The sequence below is a fragment of the Sinohyriopsis cumingii genome, chromosome 10 (assembly GCF_028554795.1).
Source record: "Sinohyriopsis cumingii isolate HCF-2022 chromosome 10, ASM2855479v2, whole genome shotgun sequence".
Taxonomy (NCBI): Eukaryota; Metazoa; Mollusca; class Bivalvia; order Unionida; family Unionidae; genus Sinohyriopsis; species Sinohyriopsis cumingii.
Window position 1 is genome coordinate 39,226,801 of NC_142970.1, and position 23,741 is coordinate 39,250,541.

General features: G+C 36.2%; 1 protein-coding gene across 8 annotated transcripts; it reads right to left on the minus strand.

Annotated features, from left to right (window-relative positions):
* Positions 1 to 359: 359 nt before the first annotated feature.
* Positions 360 to 22,032, minus strand: LOC149789906 (uncharacterized). Of its 8 annotated transcripts, none has more exons than XM_089971982.1 (10): positions 21,583 to 22,032; positions 20,935 to 21,056; positions 16,584 to 16,653; positions 13,745 to 13,859; positions 3,369 to 3,493; positions 2,934 to 3,050; positions 1,885 to 2,081; positions 1,225 to 1,381; positions 923 to 1,029; positions 360 to 470 (listed from the first exon to the last, which is right to left on the minus strand). In XM_089971982.1, exons 7-10 carry the CDS (start codon positions 2,059 to 2,061, stop codon positions 450 to 452), a joined length of 462 nt encoding a protein of 153 aa, XP_089828108.1. In that variant the 5' UTR covers positions 2,062 to 2,081; positions 2,934 to 3,050; positions 3,369 to 3,493; positions 13,745 to 13,859; positions 16,584 to 16,653; positions 20,935 to 21,056; positions 21,583 to 22,032; the 3' UTR covers positions 360 to 449. The 8 variants fall into 8 exon arrangements, 7 of the variants coding, with proteins under 7 accessions (XP_089828108.1, XP_089828106.1, XP_089828105.1 ...); XM_089971980.1 differs by having other exon boundaries at positions 16,447 to 16,653; XM_089971979.1 differs by having other exon boundaries at positions 2,934 to 3,023; positions 16,442 to 16,653.
* Positions 22,033 to 23,741: the final 1,709 nt, after the last annotated feature.

Here is a 23,741-nt window from a genome sequence, read left to right on the forward strand (position 1 = left end):
GTGTTTCTGAAACACATATTCCATACTGGTGGCAAGAATGTCCAAATCTACATTACAAAAATGAAAACATTACCATCCACCTAGGAGTTGCAAATGTATGAAATCCTCTTGTTGGGTAGTTTTACTAACAGGCTTTACAGCAGGGCCTTCCATTAGATTTAAATGTGGCAGGTAAGTTGACAAAGTAGGGTGGGGGGTTGGGGGGACCTACCCCAATGGGGATAATTCATTTTTTTTTTAAAGTAGCATGGTGTAAAGTAAAAGTAGATGGGCTGATAAGGAATCCATTGAATTTACAGACTAAAGGTTCAGACATTTGTTTTTAAGAGAAAAATGAAAGAAGGAAACAATACAACAGATATTTTAATATGACTTTAATGTTTATTTTCTAGATTTAATTAAGATTATGAATCAGAATCAGTCTCCAACTCCACTGTAAAGTTTATCTATTACTTCTTCTGCTCAGGCACCTGCAAATTAAAACAAAATTGTAATGCTTAAATAAAGTCATATCATCTCAGCACTAGTTACATATGCAGAAGTCATGTTAATCAGCATTATAAAAATGTATGAAATTTTCTTCACTGCACTTGTGCTTCCCTTACTATCGTTAAGCCATGATACAAGATAACTTTGCACTTACTTATCATTTCTGGAAAGTGGATGGTGCAATCAATTTGCACAAAGATGAATTTATTTCATCCAAATATTTCATGTGAATAAAAATTCCAAATGGAGGCACTTGTCCGATCAGACAAGATATATGCATATTGTAGTTAGCTGGACTCTAGCTTTGATAGTCCTGGGCAATAGGATAAGCTGATTTTGTTATCAGTTTAGAAATACATCCGCTTTGCAAATACTATGCTTTAAAAGACGAAACTGAATCCAATATTGATGAAATAAGAGTCACTTGGATTACCTTGTTTTTTATCATTCTGCGTTGGTTGGGTACATATTTGAGGGTCTCTGATATGGTCTCTTCCATTCCATTTGCCTTTGCTTTGCCATTAGTTTTCAAGCAGGCTTCTGCAAGAGTAATACAATGTTTTAAAAAAGTTTCACAACAAAGGATGCATTGCATTTTTCTAAATGCCAGCAATAATCAATGGAATATTTTTAAAACATGTACTTTGAAATGTGGTCTCAAGTTACTTTATCAATTCATTTAAAAATCTCTGGCAAGTCACATGAAAAACACAATTTAAATCAAGCCATACTTACTTATCAAAACCTGACATATCACAAGCTCTTGAAATGCTTTTTTCCCTTTACGTCCCTTTGGACTATACTCTGGCCAGTCTTTTTGTTTTAAGCTTTTCATCATCCTGCAGACACTATCCCCAATTGTAAACCTGCCAAGGGAGCTCAAGTAGCATATCTGAAAATAATAATAATAATAATAATATTACTATTTTTTGATTTTGATATTATTATTAGTAGTAGTATTTCATGATCGATGTGACAAAATATGCTTGTATATAGTTATTTTTTGCCATGGTTTTGCAAGCAAATTTAATTTCTCTAACTTGAAAAAAATTTGATAACATTAACTATGCAACACAATGTACTAATAGCAATTATAAACCAAATTAACCACCGTGAATCTGTTAACTTCATAAATGACATTCACTCAAGGATTGAATTAAAGTAGCCACATAATATGTAATAGTGTATATGTAGTAAAATACCTGTTACATGTTCATCTCTAAACATGTTTTGGCCTACATCCGTAAGACAAAACAGCCGACCACTACATGTTCACCCCACCCCCAAAAATAATTATACAGGCACTGCAGAACTTGCATAATGCATATTGAGGTTCGCAACAGCAAATAAAGGTTATAACAGTTTTTTTAAATAGAAAATAAAGCCCCAATTTACCATCTTCTTGGAGAGTTTGGGATTCTCCTCCAACCTCTGGCAAAGGCCCTCTAGTTCCTCCACTGAATCACATGGCATTGCAAGAATTTCTTCTCTATATTCTGTGTCTGGGCCTTGTGTATGAACTTGGAGGGCCAGCTGCTCCAACAAATTCTCAATATTTGTGTCCAGTTTCATAAGTACATTGAACTGGAAATCTGTAACAGATTTGTGATGAAATTAGTTTTGAAAGATCAAGATCATTATTATAAACTCCTTAAAAAGATCTGTACAGTGAACATGGGTTTAACAATGAAATATATTTATGGAATGAAATACATGGTTTTTGTACAGTTTATATGAAAACTTTTCCCATAATCCTTTATTTTTTTATTCCCAGGATATGTTGTTTCACTGCTGGTGTCTGTAAAGTCTGCATTCAATGTAGATGGTTTAGGCATCTGACTTACACAAGACAATGGTATACATCAGAAAGAAAAATAAAAAAAAACAATGGAATGATGAACAGTTGACACATCAATGAAAAACAATTCATTGTTTATTTGCACAAATAAGTCTTGAACAGTATGTTTTATGACCTATAATTTAATTAATTAACATCTCACAATGTTCTGAAATAACAGTATCTAAGCTACAAGAGCTTGTGCTTTCATGTCATAATCTTCCATTTTGCAAACAAATTTTGATGTTGAATCAATGTATATGACCTTAGCATTGAACACTAACATTCAAAATGTCTACAAGATGACAAGACTATTATCAACTGAAGTGACAACAAACCAATGAGTTTTACGTGCATTGAACATAAGCATTTTTAAATGCTACAAAATGTGTTTTTAGTGTATGGCCACAAATTACCCAACATTTTGTCAAACATAAAACAGTTCTACTACCTTAGATGAGAATTAAATTCATAAATACAGTGTATAATTGACCTACTCGTATTTAGAGAGCTGTAAATGAAATAAGAGATTATATAAAAGTCAACACCTGTAGTATTTGTTTCATTATTCTATAATGTACATTTTTTTTCCATCCTCAATACTTACTACTTGCAGAGGAACTGGCAGAGAGAAATCTTTATATTCTCCACTCCAGAGTGGATGGGGATGGTGATGGTGTTGTCCTTCTGGATGCAGCTAAGAGTATAAAGATTATCACTACTCCTTAATTGCAGTAAAAAAGAAACAAAGAAATCAGACCGGATTTTTTGGCATGTAAACAAAATGCATACTGGTTGCAATGACCACTGTATATAAAGCAGTGATACAATATATCACAAAATGCATTCTTTTTTAACAAAACATCTAATCTCATATATACAGCATCATGAGTAAGTAAGTACTCTTAAACACATCTTATTAAACAGACAGAAAAATGATGAAATTTATACATACTTTTGATAAAGAATTTCCAATTGTGGCATGGTATAAAAGCAATTGATAAAAAATAAAAAGAGACCAGATAAACTAAATAGAACATACCAGCAGGATAAGAGGAAATCTTGGAGTCTGCAAAATACTCTCCATTTCAGGACGTTTTAGATGAGATGGCTGACCAGAAAGGTTTCCACTTGAGATTTCATCTTTTTTCAGTTCTTCATTTTCATCTGAAATGTCAATGAGAACTTGTAAATACTGTACGAGTCCTTGAATACACTGACTCCTTGTGACATACAGGGTTTGCAGAACAATCGCTAGCAATATTCACCACTTTTAAATCCAGCTGGTGAATTTTCACCATGAAATGCATCCGAATGCAGTGAGTAATCCTGGATTAAAGACAAAATAGTGTACAGAAATGTGCAATAAATTAGTCAAGCTCCAGAAAAAACAAAGATATGATTTATCTCTGATTCATAATGACTTTTCTTGTGCTACACATTTTACCAATGCAAATTACATTGAATTTTGTAAATTAAATGGTACAATTAAGATATGTATGTCAAAAGATTACTAATTTTCAGCTTTCCGATTAATGCTAAACACAAGTATCATGTCATGCATTTAGTCTCTCACCACCAATAAATGCATTTTTAAGTAATCATCCTAGAGTGCACCAAAGTCATGTGAACTTGATCCAATTCCAACATTACTGCTGCTTGAGTGCTTAGATCCAGTATTGCCTTCACTAACTGATGTTATTAATACCTCTCTCTCATCAGCATAATTTCCATCATTTTTCAAAACTCCCATTGTAAAACCTCTGCTGAAGAAACTAACACTACACCATAAGGATTTAAAGAACTACTGCCCGGTTTCTAATCTCCAATTCATATAAAAAATCTTACAAAAGGTTGTTCAATCCCAGCTTGCATCTTGTCTGAATTCAAACAGTCTTTTTAGCAATGTACAATCTGCATATCGCCCTTGCCACAGGACACAAATTGTGTCTGCAAATAGATTACACTCCAGCCCAGTTGATCTATGTTGTGGTGTTGCACAGGGGTCTGTTCTTGGACCTGTTCTCTACACTCTATACACTCAGCTGCTCTCAAGTGTCATAGATCATCATCCAGTGTCTCACCAATTGTACACTGATGACACCCAAATATACAAATCTAGCCACCCAACTGAAGTTGATGCTACCATCCAAGGTGTAGAGATGTGCATTTCTGATGTGAAATCATGGATGACTTGTAACAAGCTGCAGATGAATGATGATAAAACTGAGGCCATTCTGATTACAACACAAAGACTTTCTCATTCACATCCTTTACCTCACACAATAAATATCAGCAACACCAACATTAAATTCACACAATCAGTACAAAACCTAGGTGTTACTCTGGACAGTACTCTCACATTGCACCAACATGTCATGAACATATGCAAGGCTGCATATCTTGAGCTGAGACGCATCAGCTCCATTCTCAGATATCTTTCAGTTGATGCCACTAAAACACTTGTGTGTTCATTACTACTTTCAAGACTGGACTATGGTAACTCAATTCTGTCTGGTTCATCTTAATATCTACTGCAGAGACTTCAAAAAGTTCAAAACATAGCTGCTTGGATCATACTTAGAGTACCACAATCAGAGCACACCTCCCCGCTGCTCTGTACCCAACACTGGCTATCCATTCGATCCAGAATTGAACACAACATTAGTTCTCTGTGCTACGTTTCACTGACAGACTCTAGTCCAACATACCTATCCGACCTCACCTATGTGTACACACAAGCAAGATACTTACACTCCTCTTCCGACAATCATATACTCATTATTCTCACTATGAAAACAGAGTCACATGGACAGCATTCTTTTGCATACCAGGGCCCGGCAACATGGAATGAATTGCCCACTGAACTTAGACACAAAGACGCAGTGATCCCATTCAAGAGTGCTCTCAAAACTACTTATTCTGACTGCAAAAACAAACTTAATGACTTAATAATGTTAACTACCTTAAATATTCTCAGCATGTTTTTTATGTTTTCTAATTTCATGGTGTTTGTTTTTGTAATCATATCATTGTGTATGTTTTTATGTTGTCTAATGTTGCAAAGCGCTTAGAGCTTCTAAAGATTAGGCGCTATGCAAAGTCCTCATTATTATTATTATTATATTTAGCTTGGATGAATATTTTTTAAATCAGTGGCCATAACTAAAACAATGGCAGTTTGTTTTATGATCATAAAAGTATGTTGGACACCATCCATGATGTACAATGCTGTCTGACATTTCTATGCACCTAAGGTTTCCATCTCAAATATTAAAGCAAAATGCATACCAAATTTGACAGATTGACGAAAAAAAAAAAAGCAATGCTTACCATTTGAAAAGAGGCAATTGTCACTAGAATCTTCTATTCAAAATGATATTAATTTTGGACACAGGGGATACCACCCCCATGTTTTCCTGACTCATGATATGTCGGCCTATTCTGTGCACAGCTTTAAAAGATGTAATGTTTATCCATCGAGCTATAGAAATGAAATACATTTACTGTAGACTGTTTCTGTCAGCAGTTAAGTTGAGTAATTAGGTCAGGTTTATAGCTAGTTTACAAAATTCAATGTAGAATGCCAATAAATGACAAGATATATTTTTGCAAACTAAAGTGATCTTGAAAAAAGATTAGTAAAGTTTAACATTTTATAAAAAATAAGCTATTATGTGGAAAAGAAACAACAATGAAATAGGATGCAATGTGTTTACGTCTAGTTTTGGAAGGTACCGTCTCTAAGGTACCGTCATAATTGTACCGTAGTTTAATGGGTGGAAAGGCCATTGAAAGGTAAGGGCAGTGCGGAGACCATCGAGTATGTTCCAGAATAGCTGAATCTTTGTAGATACATAGATCCATTCGTAACTTCAGTCCGCAAGCGAAACACTGTACTTCGTATCCCAATCCTGACTCAGGTCCGAAGTAGACAAATCCTGTTCTAGCTAAAACATACGAAGAAGGTAATCCTTCCCTATCCTGTAGGCCATTTTTTGAAACATGTCCAATCGACGGGCACAATCACAATAGTCAGGTAAGAAGACTGGAAAATGGTAGGGTTTGAACTTGGAGTTCTCGCTGGATTTCTCACTCGATTCTTGCTGTGGCGAAGTCATCCTTCTGGTGGGTGGCTATCCTCTTACAACCAATGTTTTATACCGACATGTCCATACGGCAAAGTAAAGTGGGTGGGAAGCCGCACTCGCTTCTGCTACACGATTTGACAGACTTTTTCCAAGGGTCGACTGACGATGTGGTGTGTGGGTAAACGTACAATCTTGTTGGGTTGATAGGTGGTCACTTTCTCTAGACTGCAAGGCTTCTTTCAATACGCCAAAGCTGACCACTCGACTGGTACGATAATTCAGAGTAAGTCCTTTCACTTTACACTTCGTGTGCACTTCTTGTTTGTCCCAGTATTCGTAGCCGTAATTTTTGGGACCACCAGTGACGAAACTTAGAATCTTGTCATCGGGGTGCTCGTCTGTCCAGGCTCCTAAACGGTCTCCTTCGATGTCAGGGTGCTGTTGACTCGGGTGATCGATATAAATGCAACTGTTCACGTCAAAGTACAAGACACGTTCCCCTAACAGTTCTAAAGCTTCGTACAATTTTAAGCGAGCATGAGCTGTCATGTAAGCTGCAATGATGACATTTCCAAAGGGGTCATCTTCTACAAAGTTCAGATCTTCTTCGTAATTCACCAAGATCAAATCCTCACGAACGACGTCCACGTGTTTCATGAATTTGGCTTTGTTGTGAATCATCTGAAAGTAGCGGGAAGGTTCGGTCAAATACTCCGTCTTGGGTAAACACGGTCATTGTGCCCTTTTACCCCACAAGCAATTTAACATCACTTTGGCAAACGATCGCCTGCCTTCGTTTTTCTCAATGTGATCTAAAGTAATGCCTTCTTGTGCCCAGAATTTCTCTCTGAATGTCTTTTGGTCTTCGGGAGTGTGACACCAGGACAGATAGCCACAGGCTTCTTGCTTCAGTTTCAAAAAGGCATCCACGTAGTCTGCGAAAATGCCTTTCTGTGTGGGGTCACCCTTGTGGAATTATTGTGTCTTGGGAAAGTGGTAAATTTCGTACACTTCTAACAGTTGGTATCCCATGTTCAGAGATTTGAACAATTCTACGCTGACCCATGTCCCCGTCAAGGCCCGTTCTTCCTGGGTGTGATGACAAGGTTGATCTTGGTTGCACGTTTCAGCACAAGTACGGCACAAAGGAAACATAAGTTTGCCTTGGCAATGGCGAGGTAAGACGGGATGGTATAGGTTCGTGGGAGGCAAAACTTTGCACTTGATCAAGCCTTCGTAGTGTCGAATGTTTTTTAGGTTGATGTGTTCGGTGAACAACTGTGGGTGCCCTGCAGGAAAGCAACAATATTTGCACACGTAGGGATACAGTGAACACACGTCCAAGTATTTTATTTCTTCTCCTTTCTCTTCATCAGCTTGGTACAGCAAACAGGTGGCATTGGTCCTTCCTCCGTACAAACTATCCCTCGGGTTCAGGGGGTCCATGAACTGGTAACTTTCCATGAGGCGTTTAAACTCGGGATCGGTGTTCAAACGGTGATCGTATTTGTGTTCCCACATTTCCACCACTTGGTATCCTTCCTGTTCTAACTTTAGGCGTCGCTGACAAATGGCCTGGTACAAGTCTTCCATGGTTCGTTGTAAAAACTGATTTTTAGTGCCGCGGTCAGGGTAACAGACGGGACATCCGTGAAATAAGCAACCGTTAAATTCGTACATGATCTTGGGGTTTTCTAAGTCCCAGCCATCGACCGAATGCATTCCGATGATCTTTTCGCCCTGTCCGTTGCGGGCATGCTGAATCCATTTGTCTTCCTTGTCGCACAAGTAATGCAACCAGCATGGGGCTTTGACCGAGTATTGACGTTTGACATAGTTGGTCGTTTGAGGACTGATGACAGCCACAGTGTTTTCAAGCATGAATCGTTGTCGGTAGACTAAGGAACACGCTTTGGCAATGGTGCAAGCTTCTTTCAAAGGATCAACCCCTCCGTGTTCCATGAACAGTTCTCGAAATTTTCCACAGCATCGCCATAAAATGTCCACGTCGGAATGACGATACTTTAGCATTTCTTCCTGAAAGTCGAAAGGGTCGGAGGCGTGAGCCTGGTACCAAGCGTAGAAAGTTTCTCATTCGGTACGCATGTTGTCAGGGTCGTAATAGTGAGCCTGAGGCAAATGGGGTAGAACGGCGTGTTGATTGGCTTCTGTATTGAAAAAGTGTGGAAAGTACCCTTTCGCCATTTCTGTCATTCCAAACATTTTAGGCATTCGACTCAAAGGCATGGCTAAGTAGCTCATCGAATCTTTAAACTGCACTTGTCCCACTTGCAAGAAAATGATTTTGGCTCCGTTCAAAGTGACTTTAGGACGCTCGGTGCCACGTTCCGTATAGCATCTCAAAAGAAACTGTCCATCGTATCCGGAGAAATTATGAGCCATCACCGTGGCATGGTGATGACATTCTCCATAATAATGTTCGATGTCCTCTTGGCTCCACGTCTTGTCGATGGGGTCTAAGACCCATTGTGTGAAATCGGCTAGTGTGTTCGGTCCTTGAAAGATTTTTTCACGCCCTCCAGGAATCTTACTGCAGTGAGGGCAATAACTCAAGATAGGTTCTTGAATCACTTCTCGCACGCTCTATGAGCCACGCAGAAATTAGGAATGTGAATACCGGTCTCTTGCATGCATTCGAAATCGAAAAAGATGAAATTGCCTTTCTTCTTCTTGTGACCATCCTCTTTCTCTGGTTGGGATTGGTATTTTTGCATGTAGCATTGGTGTTCCAAGTCCACGATGCAGTGACAAATGTGACATTTTTTCTTTCCTGAACATACGTGTGCCTTGGTACTGTTGATACATAGACCTTGTCCACACATTGGGCACAATCTCAGGAGTTGACAAGCACATTTCTTCTGTGAACCTTGTATCTTCAGATGTTGTTGGTAACAGGCAGGGCTGACAAATGTGCGCAGACAAGCAGGACAATGCACTGGTTCTTGCCCTTCGCTCAGACAGGGTTGAGAGGCCAAACATCCTGAGCATTTCGATCCACAATGTTTGTGTTGCTCTCGATTATTATAACCATCATAAGTCACATTTCTCACAGTAATATTTGTATCCCAGGAATCCAGTGATAGTGGTAATGGTATCGAAATGGTCATCGTGATGATAGAGGTGAATGTATTTTCCATCCTTAAAGTCTTTCCCTCGAAACAACAGAGACCCGCGCACTTCTTGAGGGTGCACTTTCAAGGTGTATCGTGGAGCTAGGGCATCTTGCAATTTTTGCATCTCAGGAATGCCACAGGATGTGTCTTTGGACAGGCATGCTTGTTGTAACAGAAGTTCTGCTTCATTTCGTTGTTTGGCTCGGTTCGATTTTCGAATGTTCTCCCAGGCTCTTTTCCATTCTACCGTGTCGTTCTTGTCGGCATAGGTTCATCCCATCACGATGGCTCGGGCTAAACACATGTGGTCTTGAAAATTGTTAATTTGGACAAGACTTGTTTTGGTAATGCGAAGGTTGTTGACCAATAAGGTCTTTCTGCATTGTCCGGTCCCTTGAGGAGGAGAGACGTGGGTCATGTCCAGTGTGGCTTTTCCATCGGTGATGTCAAACTGGTCATTAGATTGTTGCACGTGTTGAATCTTGTCCATGACTTTGGAAGTGGTCAATTCTGCAGAGCTGCTAAACTCGATCCAAACAGGGGATTTCAAGCCGTCATGTTGTATGGAAAGTCTCAAGCGATCATCTTCTTTGGGTTGACATTGTCGCTTGAGTGTGGTGAGCAAAGAATCCCACATGTCGGTGATGAACCCTTCTGCTTTCTCTAACAGTACTTCAGACTTGAAATCTTTAAACTTCACTGTGTATTTGTAAGCCGTAGTTCTAAATTTTCTAGAGGGACGCTTTTCCGTCTCTCGAATGTCATAGTACTATTCAGGGTTGACTAAGGGTGGTAAACTTTGTTTAGAGGGTTTGGATTCTGGTTCACTCATGTCCTCTTCAAAATCACTGGCATGAATTTGTGCCAAGACTTCAGCCCTGGTACGAGGCGATAGATCATGTTTCTGCCTCTTACTTTCTTCTTCTTTCTTCTCATATGAATTGGATCATTTCATCTCGATAGCAAAAAGTCAAATGACTAAAGTTTAAACACCATGGACTAATTTATAGTCATAGCAGACCAGCGTATATAAAGGGTATGTGTCTTGTCCTTTCACTATTCATTTCACTCTCAAACTGAGCACAACGATGGAAGAGACTACCAAGATCGAACGTTTCATCAGAGCTTTGCGAGGGGTCATTAGAAAATTCTCTTCAGACCAGCCGAGGGACTACTCTCCTTCCTTTCAAGATAAAAGTCAAGATACTTGCTATATCTGTCAGAAGAAAGGGCATTGGTCTTTAGAGTGTCCAGACCGTCAAAAAAGAAAAAAAAGGGGTTAGAAGAGACAAAAGTCAAGATACCTGTTATTATTGTCAAGAAAAAGGACATTGGTCACCAGACTGCCCAAAAAAGAAACAAGAGGAGTCAGAAGAAGAGAGGGATTCTTCAGAGGAAGAGGAAGAAGAAGAGGAAGAAAACAGACAGGTGAAGAAAAAGAAACAGAAGAAGAAAAGAAGGGAAGAAAGTGAGGAGGAAGAGGAGGAAAAGACTATGACCGTGAAGAAATTAAAAAAACAGAGAGTGAACAATGAGACAGAATAAGTCTATGAACTTTTTAAAGTGCTCTGTTGTGAATTGTGAATTGTAAATATTTATAAAAGAATAAATTAATTATAAAAGGTAAGTGTCTTTGGGTTTTGATTTTAAAATAAGAACCTACACTCACGTACACTCATACACAGACAGGTACTATTGGGTAAAATGATTTTTTTTAGTTATTGGCAATTGAAAGTCTATCTCTTTTCGAGAGACGTGGATGGCCCTGAAAAGGGCCTTTTTTGGTGTAAGGGGTGAGTTTAAACAATCAACTTTAACTGTCTTAAGCCTTTGCCACGGCCAAGGCCTAATTCTGGACTGCGTACTGTTGATGATGATTTCGTTGAAATCACTAAGGGTGGTGCGGTAGGCGTAGTCACAGGGTTGGAGTGTTTAGCTTGGGAAGGTCGTATTCTCTTCAGCCGTAATAAAGAAGTCTGATACATTTGTTTCAGTCTTCTTAACTCCGCTAAAATGTCTAACAGTACCGTGACCGTTTGATTTTGACACCCTTGTTTCTTTGCTGCTGCTTCTTCTTGTTGTTGTTTTTTTCTTACCTCTTCTTCTTGCTGCTGTTGCTGTAGGAGAAAAGCTTGTTCCGCTTCCCTTTGCTGTTGTATAAATTTCTCCAATTCTTCTTTCTGTCTCTGTCTAAAATTTTCCATGTGCGGTAATGAAGGAGAAGGTGACGAAGGTTCAGGAACAAATTCTTGCAAGGTAAAAAAATCCACAAAATCCCAATTCACCTCTTCTGAAAGTAAGTCTGGGTTCCCTTGGGTAGTCTCCACCATCAGTGCACCCCAATTGATCGTTTTCTGAGTTTCCGTCATGTTGAAAAACTGTCGCTTAGATTGATTGCGCACAGGCGCTAGCGAATCTATATAGACTATGTGACGTCACAGACTGCTCTCTTCGGATTGGACGTGGGCTGACTGAATTTTGTAACGCGTGTTTGGATTGGTCAACAAACTCAATCCGTTTCAATCCTTCCTCTCCCTATAAATAAGTACAGTTCACTGCATTCCTTCACTTGTTACTCAGCACCCCAACATGTGGACCAACGTACAATCTTCAACGCTTGTGTCTTCGATGATGTTCCGGACGGACATACCAATGTATGTCCGATCCAACTGGACAGTTATCCACAGGACAGACACCAGCCTGTGGATGCGAAGAATCTTATGTGGAGCATCAAGGATGCCTCAAAAGAGTCTTAATCTATGGTCCTGCAGTCAGGCGCAGCCTAAGGTCAAGAAGAAGATGTCACAGATGCCCTTTATGTTAAGGGTATATTAACATAAAACCAAAGGCCCTTTTCAGGGTCATTCCTATCTCTCGAAAAGATCTTGACTTTCAATTGCCTACCCCTTTTTTATTTTTTTGTTTAAAAAAATAATAAAAAAATAGACACCCCTCCCTGTTTCAATTTTCGCCTGTTCCATTTTCATAGACCCATCAGGTCGGGACCTTATTAAAATAGGGTCCCGACCCTGTTCCATTTCCCCTAGTCCCAAGACAGTCCCACGATTTATTCCCCATGTTCAATTTCCCTTGTCCCTAGAGTGAATAGTTTTTTTTCTTTCTCCCATGTTAAATTCCCCTTGTCCCTAGAATGGATATTTTTTTTTCTCCCATGTTAAATTACATAGTCCCCAGAGTGGATATACCCTTTTTAACATGGAAGTTCTCTAGTCCCTAGACCGTCCCTATTCACTACTACCATTGTCATTACCAGCCTGAAACCCAATTTAATGCCATTTGTATAAATTCATTTCAATTAAATAATTGAAGTGTAAAGTCAAGCAAGTATTCTGTTTGCAGATTTTACATTTTAGATATTATAGTAAAGTCATATTTTCTCTTGTTTAGTAAATTTTATTGCAACTGGTTCCAAAATAGTAAATCTTATTTAATGTTCATTCACCAGAATAGGTATTAATACAATCCCGAATTAACTGTATGGTACTAAAATATACCCTGATCTTGTGTGAGATTGTAATATACAGAACTATACCTCAAGACAACAATAATATATTGAATTTATATTATATCAAGACTGTCATGGTTATGAACTCCAACTTTATTCAGGTTTTTTCATAATAATTGATCATCTTGTGCTATGGTTGAAAAGAAATCAAAGTTCAGTTTAACTCCATTCTCTCCACATTTGTCAGTTGTTAAGAGGCATACTCATCCTCAGTGTTATAGTAAAATGTAATCTTATTTGGATCAATCTTGGTGGTGTAATATATGAATGGAGAAAGAATATTATCATCCAGATTAAAATATGTTTTATTCAGACTCTACTAAAATTTTTAGTTGGATATGGGTTACGGAGCCTGATGTGTACGAACAAAGCAATGTGTACCATGACCTTTTTAATTTAATATTTTAAACTCCTGCAGAAGAAAGAGATTTTTTAGATCCATTGAACTGTATTAACAAAAACATTTCTTCAGTATGATTTTCCTTTACTTAGTATTGACAAAACTCATATTTTAAAGTTGTTGTTTTTTTGTGTTTGGTTTGGCCTTTTATGGTAAACCAACACAAGTAAGTTATTTAGTGCCAAGGCACTTTAAGTATAGTGCCTTGCCCAAGGACACACCATGGTAGCTAACCCAGGTTGGTCTGATGGTAGAATTTGAACCTACCTTATTTCACAGGTCCAGAAAGCTAACCACTGAGCCACTACAGCTCCCCATCTTATAGTGGAATGCTGGTATACTTTATGATCAAGAAGGATGGGTTGGGGTATGCATGTTGCATCTGAAAAAAGTGATGGAATTTTTGTTTACATAATATTTTAGTCATACAATATGAATCATTTTCTATAGATCTAAGATGTATCAGATCAAGTTAAGAAAAATCATATATTCTGTTTCCTGGGAATGTACTAAAATTCACTGTTATTGTTTGATTTTTTGGTAGTAAGCTTACTTGGTATTTTTTTCTTTTTAACTTGAATACCTAATTTGTTAACATCCTATTCTAAATCTTCATAGTTCTGTCTATTAAGTGACAACTGTTGATACATGTAGGGAAGTTTCTGTTTATATCTTTTGATTTTTGTGATTCTGGAAGTTGCAGTATTTGTTGTTGTATTATTAACCATTTCAGTAATTTAATGAATGCAGAGTATACTGCTCTATAAATGAAATTTAAGGGAAAATAATGTAAAAGTATGTTTCACTGCAAATATAAATTGTTTAAAATAATATATCATTTATCATATGACTATTCAATTGTGGTAACTAGTATTCCATCCAATATCTATATATTAAAATATGTCTTTTCATACAGCTGGTGATCATTTAGATACAAGTCCAATTGAACATAATCAAATTATCAATGCAGGTGTTTTTATTAGTAGTAGTATTGCAAGTATAAGTGTTAGTATTAAGATTTCATATACAGGTATGATAAGTGTATCATAATGTTTAAATGATGCTCCTTGTTACAACATAAAATATGTTCATTGAAACAAATGGTTCACTGGTAAATTGGCAGCAAAGGTCTTCACTGAATTATGTTGCATAAACTACTTTACAATAAAACATATATGATGCATCTCAATTATGATGAATGTGAGGAGGAGGATTAATAATAATGCAATTTAAGTTATCTTCATAACATAAGTTCTAGCAGATGTGTAATTTTTATGTGGTTCATCATCAGTTTGAAACTGGTCTATGATTTCTGGATCTGGACATATCTGGTCCCCTGCTGTTGTGCTGCTATGGTCTTTACAGTTCATTAGGATATCAGTTACACTTGGTTTACATTTAGAACCCCATGGGATAGAATGCCCAGTTTGAAACTGAGAGAATGGTTAATTATCCATAATATAACTCCTGCAGTTATTATTAGGTTTGATATCAAGGTCTTTCTTTAAAAGCTTTTCAACTCAGGTTCTGTTCTACCATACAGATAAATAAAGTCAAATTCAAGGCTTTCAGATTTGTCCAGTTTGTTTCATGTGTTGCGGCAGACAGACTGTATATTGCCACTGTACCATATAAATATCAGTGCTTAGTCTGCTCTCAGTTGCTGTGGTTTGATTAGTTACAAGTGTCATCACATGTGACTAATTATTGACCAATGTAATGAAACTTGTATAATTAGAAGGCTGGACATATTACACAATTCATTTTACTATATGTTCTCTACATTTGTTTCTCAGTACTGACCTTTCCACTGTGTGACAATCAATGCAAATCATATGTTAATCTAAAATACCTTCAAAGATGACTTCACGGTGAAGTTCTTGTCAAAGGTTGACGTGCTCTTTTTTTAGATCATTGACTGTCAACATAACAGCATGTAACCAGAACACGTATTTCACTTCTGGATCATCACCAAGGCCTTATTACTCCTGTGCACTGTCGCCAAAATACATACAGACAACAACACCCTGAGCTCATATTATCAAGAATAAACAGTTACCTTTAAATCCCTACCAAAAATGCATAAATAAAACTCTTCTATCACCACCAAAATGAGAGAGGAAAAAATGTTCTAAAAATAGACTAGAACTACATTCGTGGGTACTGAACTGGAAGTATTAATTGTGACGTAATTCCTGACAGGCTCCATGTTTTACGCCAATTTTAGTCAAACTTTTATATTTGCATGCTATACCTATTTCAACTTTATACATGAAGTCTTTTTGAATTTCCTTGCAAGGAAAACATGTGACACCTGTCAGAAAGTATGTAGTGCTGGTGTTCCACAGCGTGCAAGTTCTGGTCCAAGTGCTCTTGAGAAACCAAAACTAAATTTGCTATATCTTCCTTAATTATAGGAATTTTTCAATGCAGTAAAAACCTAATTGTGATACAAGATAAGCCCTGTCTGAAAATATGTTTGAAAGTTATAAATGTTGATAAATTCAGTTTTAATGGCAAATTAAATAAACATTTAAATTTTAAAAACTAAATTTTATTGAAAACTTAAATTTTCATACAAGTTTTAAAACACAGTTTGACAAATTTTAGACAGAAAAGTTGACTAATGAATGATATTTAAAACAAATGGTAGTTTGGGTCTGTATAACTGATAACATTTTCCCCAGGGGTAGTGAAGCATCATAGCTCATAGTGATTTTGGCAGCAAACCGCATGTCCAGATGCATATAGGTGTACACATTGAAGAAACACTGACAGGTGCTATGTTCCACATTTATTGTGTCAGGTACTTAGGCAGTTGTTTCCATAACTAATAGCACATTCAGATTTAAAGTTCTAATGGGACCACTACCATGTTTTATAGCAAAAATGCATTCCATTTCAATGTCGATAACAACAAAAGGTGGCAATGGGATAGGAAAATAGTTTCTAGGGAGGTTCTACCTTACTGAAAAATGGTGCTGATCTCTCTCATGAAAACCTAAGCCATGTCTTTGAGGTGCCATATATCAGTGTGGTGATATGAACTAATCTTGGTCACTTATGGCAGTACACTGCACATGCCCTTATGAAACCATGCTATTACCACCAGACTACTCAGGAGAGCTTCCAAGCTGATCCAACTCTAACACTTTGTTCCAGATACCAGGCTAGACCTGAAAAGATACAATATGTTTCACTTAATTCTAGAAAACAGTAAGATCTATGTAAATGAAGTTAAAATGTGTTAGATATGGTGATTTCAAATTAACATTAAGGTTGCAAGCATGGGGGAAAATATTAAACTTGACAGAGTGACACTCAGAAATGTGAAGCAATGGCCATGTATTAAAGTGTTAAATTCATCCTAAAAGTATATGAGGTTTCTAGAAGCACATTTAGCCATTTACAAGTTAAATAACTAATCAGGTAGACTATGTATCATAAAGTTTAAGGCAATGTTGGGGTGGTGAGGTTTGATCATTGGTGTAAACATTATTACATACCAGTATACAGGAAAGTCAAGTGACAATGTACTAAATTAGAATGTGTTACTATAAGCATTCTTATTCATGAGGGAAATAACAATTTTGGATATTGCAAGTGAATACAGCCAAATGTGGTCATACAAATCAACTATAAGCACCAATAAATCCTATATCATCAGCTAAATGTGAAATTCTCATCCCCAAAACTTGTAAACAAGGATGGAAATTTGCTTATGTGGGACATATACAATGTACTTGTTAAGATCAAATGTGCAAACATAATTCAAATGATCTATTTGAACATTTATATGGTATTTTGAAGAGTGTTGGTTACCAATTATTAAGCTCATTGATTGAGTGGAAACAGATATCAGCTGATGTTTCAATACCGCACTCTGTCAAAGTACTAAATTGAAATATGTTACCATACATAGGCATATTCATGATGAAAATAACATTTTGGGATATTTTCAGTGCACATAGCCATAAATGTGCTTTACAGGTTCACTACAGGTACAATGTCAGCCTATATGATGTACTGAATGTGAACTTTTGATCCCAAACATTCTAAAATGGATGGATATTTGTACATGTGGGATATGTAACCATGTACAAAGTTAAATTCAAATAATTTGCTTGAATGCTTCTTATGTAATCTTTAGAGTGTCAGTTAACAAATAGTATTAGTAATTAATAATGCATAAAGCAAGATGGATCATTAGAATTCCCATAACATCATATAGGCCACAATGCCGCACTACACCAATAATATCTTAACCTAACTGAACAATGAAATGGAATGCATTTTGTATTCAACTTACATCATTTTGCTTTTTTCTTACATCCAAGGGTAAATATACCTGGGGGAAGCATATTTTATCCCTTTGACCTGTATTTCATTCTCAGACAGCTTAAAATGATTTAGTACAGAACTTGAGTAGGTTCTAGTATAAAGTTTTCATCGCTGTCCTCTCACTAAATACCTTATAACTATGTTTATAAAGAATTACTGAAGGCTATACAAGCAGATGTTTGTTACTCAGAAAGTGACCCCATCGTAAACACATACATTAACTGATTGGACCCCTAATAAATAGTCTGAATGGCCAATACAAATTATAATTTTGTCTTCATGTATTTTTAATGAAGGTCTCATTTTGACTACAAAGATATTTTCTCTGACAAAATGTGACAAAAATCCAACATTGGAGCTTTTATATGGTGTAGGAATACATACATGCTGATAACATTTAATATGATTCCCAAAAATATTATATATGTGCATTTGAGGGGTTTTATAATTATTTTTTTTTAATTTTTTTAAAATTTTATTACAATTTTTAAAATAAAAATTAAGTTTTTACTTTTAATTTCATTTTTATATTTTAAAAGTCAATATACATGACATATTAAAATTACATGTGTCTATCATTAATAATAAAGATTTTATACCAATTTAAACTTTGCTCCAGTACTGCCCTGACAGGACATAGTACACAATTAATTTTACTATATGTTCTCTACATTTGTTTCTCAGTACTGACCTTTCCACTGTGTGACAATCAATGCAAATCATATGTTAATCTAAAATACCTTCAAAGATGACTTCACGGTGAAGTTCTTGTCAAAGGTTGACGTGCTCTTTTTTTAGATCATTGACTGTCAACATAACAGCATGTAACCAGAACACGTATTTCACTTCCGGATCATCACCAAGGCCTTATTACTCACTGTGCACTGTCGCCAAAATACATACAGACAACAACACCCTGAGCTCATATTATCAAGAATAAACAGTTACCTTTAAATCCCTACCAAAAATGCATAAATAAAACTCTTCTATCACCACCAAAATGAGAGAGGAAAAAATGTTCTAAAAATAGACTAGAACTACATTCGTGGGTACTGAACTGGAAGTATTAATTGTGATGTAATTCCTGGCTGTATTTAAAAACTCTAAAGATCTTAAATGTGTGCTAGAGGGTAGGGTTAGCAGTTATACTCCCAATTATGTTTGTGATGAGCAAAAGCAGCTGCACAAATTTGAGCTTTTAGTTTGGTTCTGGTAGGGTCAAAGGATGCAGGTACATTTTACATTCATTTTTTACTAGAAATAGCTATTTTCAATATTTTTCTGTGACAAGGCAACTAAAAGAATCAGTATGTGCCTTATGCATGAATAAAGTTCACTAGTACTATAACAAATTAGCATACTTTTCATCACCCCTCTACCATCAAGATTTTTTTATATTTACCTCTGTAGCAGACACAAATAAAAGTCGGCAGCTCATTTGCAGACTAAGTTACGCATATGATCTCCAATGCTCATCTAACTGTGACAGGCAGTCACCAACAAGCCAACCTATTTCCATGCCTAACTCAAAGTAAATCTGAACCACATTATAGATTTAGCTTATGTGTAAATTTATAAATGCTAGGCTTGTGATAATTAGGTTCATGCCTTCTACCTTAAAAATTAGAGGGATGTCAAAATACGAAACTATCCAGTGAGACCCATGATGTTAATTTTAATCCCTATGGGATTTGTGACATAAAAAACCCAAATGCTTTATGTATTAAAAGGTAACTAATGGGGGCAGGATCTGCAGTGAATCAATGGTTAGTATGCTAGACTCCTGATAAAAATGTTTGTGTTAAAATCCTGTTATCAAGTCAACCAGGTTACCTACTGCAATGTACCCTTGCCTTACTCCAATTCCCTCAGTACTCGGTAAACAACTAGTGTTGCTGTACATAACAAAACCAGTCCATATTGATTTTACATATTTTACTAAATCCTGACAAAAATAATTCACTAAATAAAGAATGATTAATATGTGATGGTCTCGCATGTAATCAAACTCTTCCAAGCTTTTAATGATATGAACCGATTTATAAATGTTTATCAAATTTGCATGAAAAACTATTTCTTATTTGTCATCAAATATGTTCAATGTTTTGATCATATAAGCATTTCTGCTACATTTGATCAAAATAATCTTTTTGTCAGAAATAGAGCCCTTATAGTATTTGCAAAGTCAACCAATCAGATGCAGAATTTGAGTTTAATATGAATGAATATTTTTTTTTACAAAATTGCTCTTTTGCTATATCTTGATGAGATAAATCTATTCACCAAGTCTGATAAAATTAATGAGAAATAGTTTTAAGAGCAGTAGCAAGAATGGCTAGTGAGATGTAGAACCACCACATTATATGCATAGATTTTGCTTATAGCCTCAGACATACAAGCAAATAATTAAACAAGTCAGATCTAAATTGGATCATAAACACTGTTGTGCAAATCATAAGAAACTCTGCCAATCAGATGCAAGGTCACTTCACTACCATACCTTTATCACACTCATAATAAGCATCATTGTGAAACTTGACTATATATGCCCAATGGCCAAGCATGATCAAACTTGAATCAGCAGTAGTGGTTATAACCTCATGTATTTGTATGCATCTTCACTTCTTCAATCTAGATCTCATTTATATAAGCATGTATTCTAAGTTTAGTAAAAACTGCACTGCATGTATAAATACTGCATGCGGTGGTAACATACTCAGATGAAAGATCACCTTATTATTATTAATGGTTAACACTCATCAAACTTCAAGGACAACTTAATGATTTTAGCCTATATTGTGGAAGTATGACTTTTAGGCTGGTTAAAAAACTCAACTAATCTTATACATGATCACATGTATATACTTGGATTTTGCTCATTATTAGATTTATCCAAGATGTTGATTTAAGCCCAAAACCAAGTTTTATATAAACAAATTGATCAGAACTATGGACTCCAAAGTAGCTAATTTCTTACTGTTGAAAGACAGAAAGGGATGTGAAATAAATAACACACACTGGACCATTACATAAACCCACTTAGCCTTTTGACCAGTTGAGATAAAATATCAACAATATGTTAAATAAGATTGATAAATTATGTTTTCTCACATTACCTCTAGCCCTTTTCAACATGGATGGTATTTTTCTTCCACATATGTCAGCTCTTAATTAGTGGCCCTTTCCCATCATGAATGTTGTAGGTGAAACTCTCAGAATTAGGCTTTTTCATTTATATCTGAAGAAGAAAAAAAACTACTGGTCTGCATATATCAATGTCACCATTTCTGTATTAGATTAAAATACCATATGTGTGTGTGTGTGTGTGTGTGTGTGTGTGTGTGTGTGTGTGTTAATTTTAGAATTTAAGCAAACTTGTCTCCATGTGTTTATTTTAAAACTGATGATGATAACACATAACAGGTTCAATGGATAAAATGTTATTTCTTACTTCTTACAACTGCTCATTATATCTGAATTTACATTCAATGTTTGTTTTAATTAACATATTTGGGATAATGGGCAAATTATTTATTTTGTAGTTTATCATTATATCATTTACCAGTCTTTTATCATTCAAATATGTAAAATATAGTACCATTATACTGACTTCATATTCTATATGATATCCCAGCAATACATATTAAGCAGATAAGTGCAAATAAAAATGTTCAGAATGTAAAATTTACTCCAAGCTCAAAGAAGATCAGCAAAAGATAATATCCAACAAATTACCAAACAAAAAGCGAAGTTAACGCAGTTACCTTTATTATGATGTCTCCAACACCAACGGTACTGTACAGCTACGTCTTCTGAGTTTTACCGTCATCTTGTCTTTCAAACCAGAATTAATTTCTTGAGCTCTTACAAAATGAAGAAACTTTTAAATACTATAATTTAAGCAGCTTCTTTACATGCCATCAGATAAATTATGGCACAGTGTTATGTCTGTCAGCAAAACGCAACTTCACATTTGGACGGCGCGCTGTGTGAGCATCGCCGACACAGCAACTGACATGAATTCTCTATTAGCAGACAATGATTCGGAATAAATCCTTCGCAAATCTAACATTCTCGATTTTTCATAGTTCCACTTTTCATTGTTGCATCTGTTTGATTGTACAATTGCTAATGATGTTCAATGAATCAAGTTCAATTCATCTGCTGTCTGAAATCCCGGTTCAGTTGGTATTTTCTTCCGCGCATGATGCCGTGTAAATAAAAGATACGGTCGACATTCGAAGTGGTTTAGGTTAATTTATTATTTTTCTTTATTAAGGTCATTTGCAGAAAGTGTTTCGCTAGGGTGAGAAAAAAAAATATAACGAAAAAGAAAACTTTCTTTTCCAACGCTAATACTGTATATATTTCAATTTGTGATTGATGCTATAAATAAAAAAAAAATGATAATAAAGCATTTTAGCCCGTGGCTTCGGCACGGCACTCGTTTTTGTGGGTTTTTTAAAATGTTGTTAGTGTTGTTTTGGGGTTGTTTTTTGTGTGTGTGTACCACACTAAAAACATACCAGGTATTAGGCCTAACGTAGGAAAAGAAATTATCCTCTATTTATTACTATTCTTACTGTCAAATGACGCAAAAGTGATCAAATTGCTATTAAGATTTTGTTTGTATAACACTTACCGCTCGTTTTCCTCGAGATAAAGCAGCCACTTCAAAATGATTATAAAATCTGTGACAGATGAAAAACGTGGTTTAAATAATTCGTAATCGACTGCCTTAAAATACTGTAGGAATTTGCTAATGTATTTCATGGCCCTCGTTTGAATAGATACCAACGATCATGTATATCGACCAAACTTTGTATATTCCTGCCCACAATCATGTATTTTGTATTAAACCGTATATTACACGAGCGCTCTGTGGCAAACTCGGGGGGGGGGGGTCTCTATTATACCCAGAGGCGTAGCTATGATATTTTGCGCCCGGGGACGAACTATAAAATTGGCGCCCCAGCCCCCTCCCCGTTTAATCACATTTTTGAATATTACCCTTGTTTACTTATTATAATGTAACGTTGTAAGCCTCATTTTGGCGCCCCTGTACCTTGGCGCCCGGGGAACATATGTACTCCCCTTCCACCACCTCCCACCCCCCCCCCAACTACGCCTCTGATTATACCTGCTGTATCAGTTGAGAAATATATTGAACAGATCAGGCCCCAATACTCTCGCTCTGAAAAACATTAAAATAATTATATGCAGAATATCGGTAGGTCTCCCTCTTGCCAAAAATGTCAGCACCGTATATATTTTGCAAGTAATGTAATGGGTATAATAACACACACACACACACACACACACCCTTTTTGGGGAGTGGGGTGGGGGCAACGGACAGATGCCCCCATTTCCCCAAAAAAATAAGAAGTATTTTATATTTGTGTATTTCCCCCTCAGATGTGTTCTACGTTTTATTAAAACAAAATTTTATATAAAAAATTTAGTTTTTAGAATTTTTGATGGGGTATTTATGTTTCCATAGTGTTATCTAAAGGGTTGTTCGTCCGAGTCTGGTTTCCCTCACCTTGCTCGAAGTTCCTTCCCTTGAAATGTTTTGTAACTTTTGCTATATGTCGCCTAGGTCTCAGTGTTTGCTATATGTAATGGTGTTATATTGTGTGTATGCTATATTTTCTTTATGTTTGAGACAGCAAGTATAGATCAAATATCTTTCCCAGTTGTATTTCTTCCTTTATGATGTTATATTGTATCTTTTAATTTGTTTTATGGTTTTCTAATTTTGACGATGGAATGGTGTACTATTTAGATTTTGTTTAAAAAAAATAATTTCCTATTTTATTATTCGAGTGATAATATGTGTCGTTCCTCATAATAGTCTTTAAAGATGTTGATAGGTAGGTTACGCTCGATCCAAGGTTCACGCTTCTTTATTATCTATGTGTTT

Excerpts from the sequence above, each read along its gene's own strand:
- LOC149789906 (XM_089971985.1), bottom strand. The coding sequence starts at position 2,061 with ATGAAACTGGACACAAATATTGAGAATTTGTTGGAGCAGCTGGCCCTC. Across the intron at positions 1,382-1,884 it reads CCAAACTCTCCAAGAAGATG|ATATGCTACTTGAGCTCCCT; the intron begins GTAAATTGGGGC and ends TATTATTTTCAG. Across the intron at positions 1,030-1,224 it reads GATATGTCAGGTTTTGATAA|AAGCCTGCTTGAAAACTAAT; the intron begins GTAAGTATGGCT and ends TTACTCTTGCAG.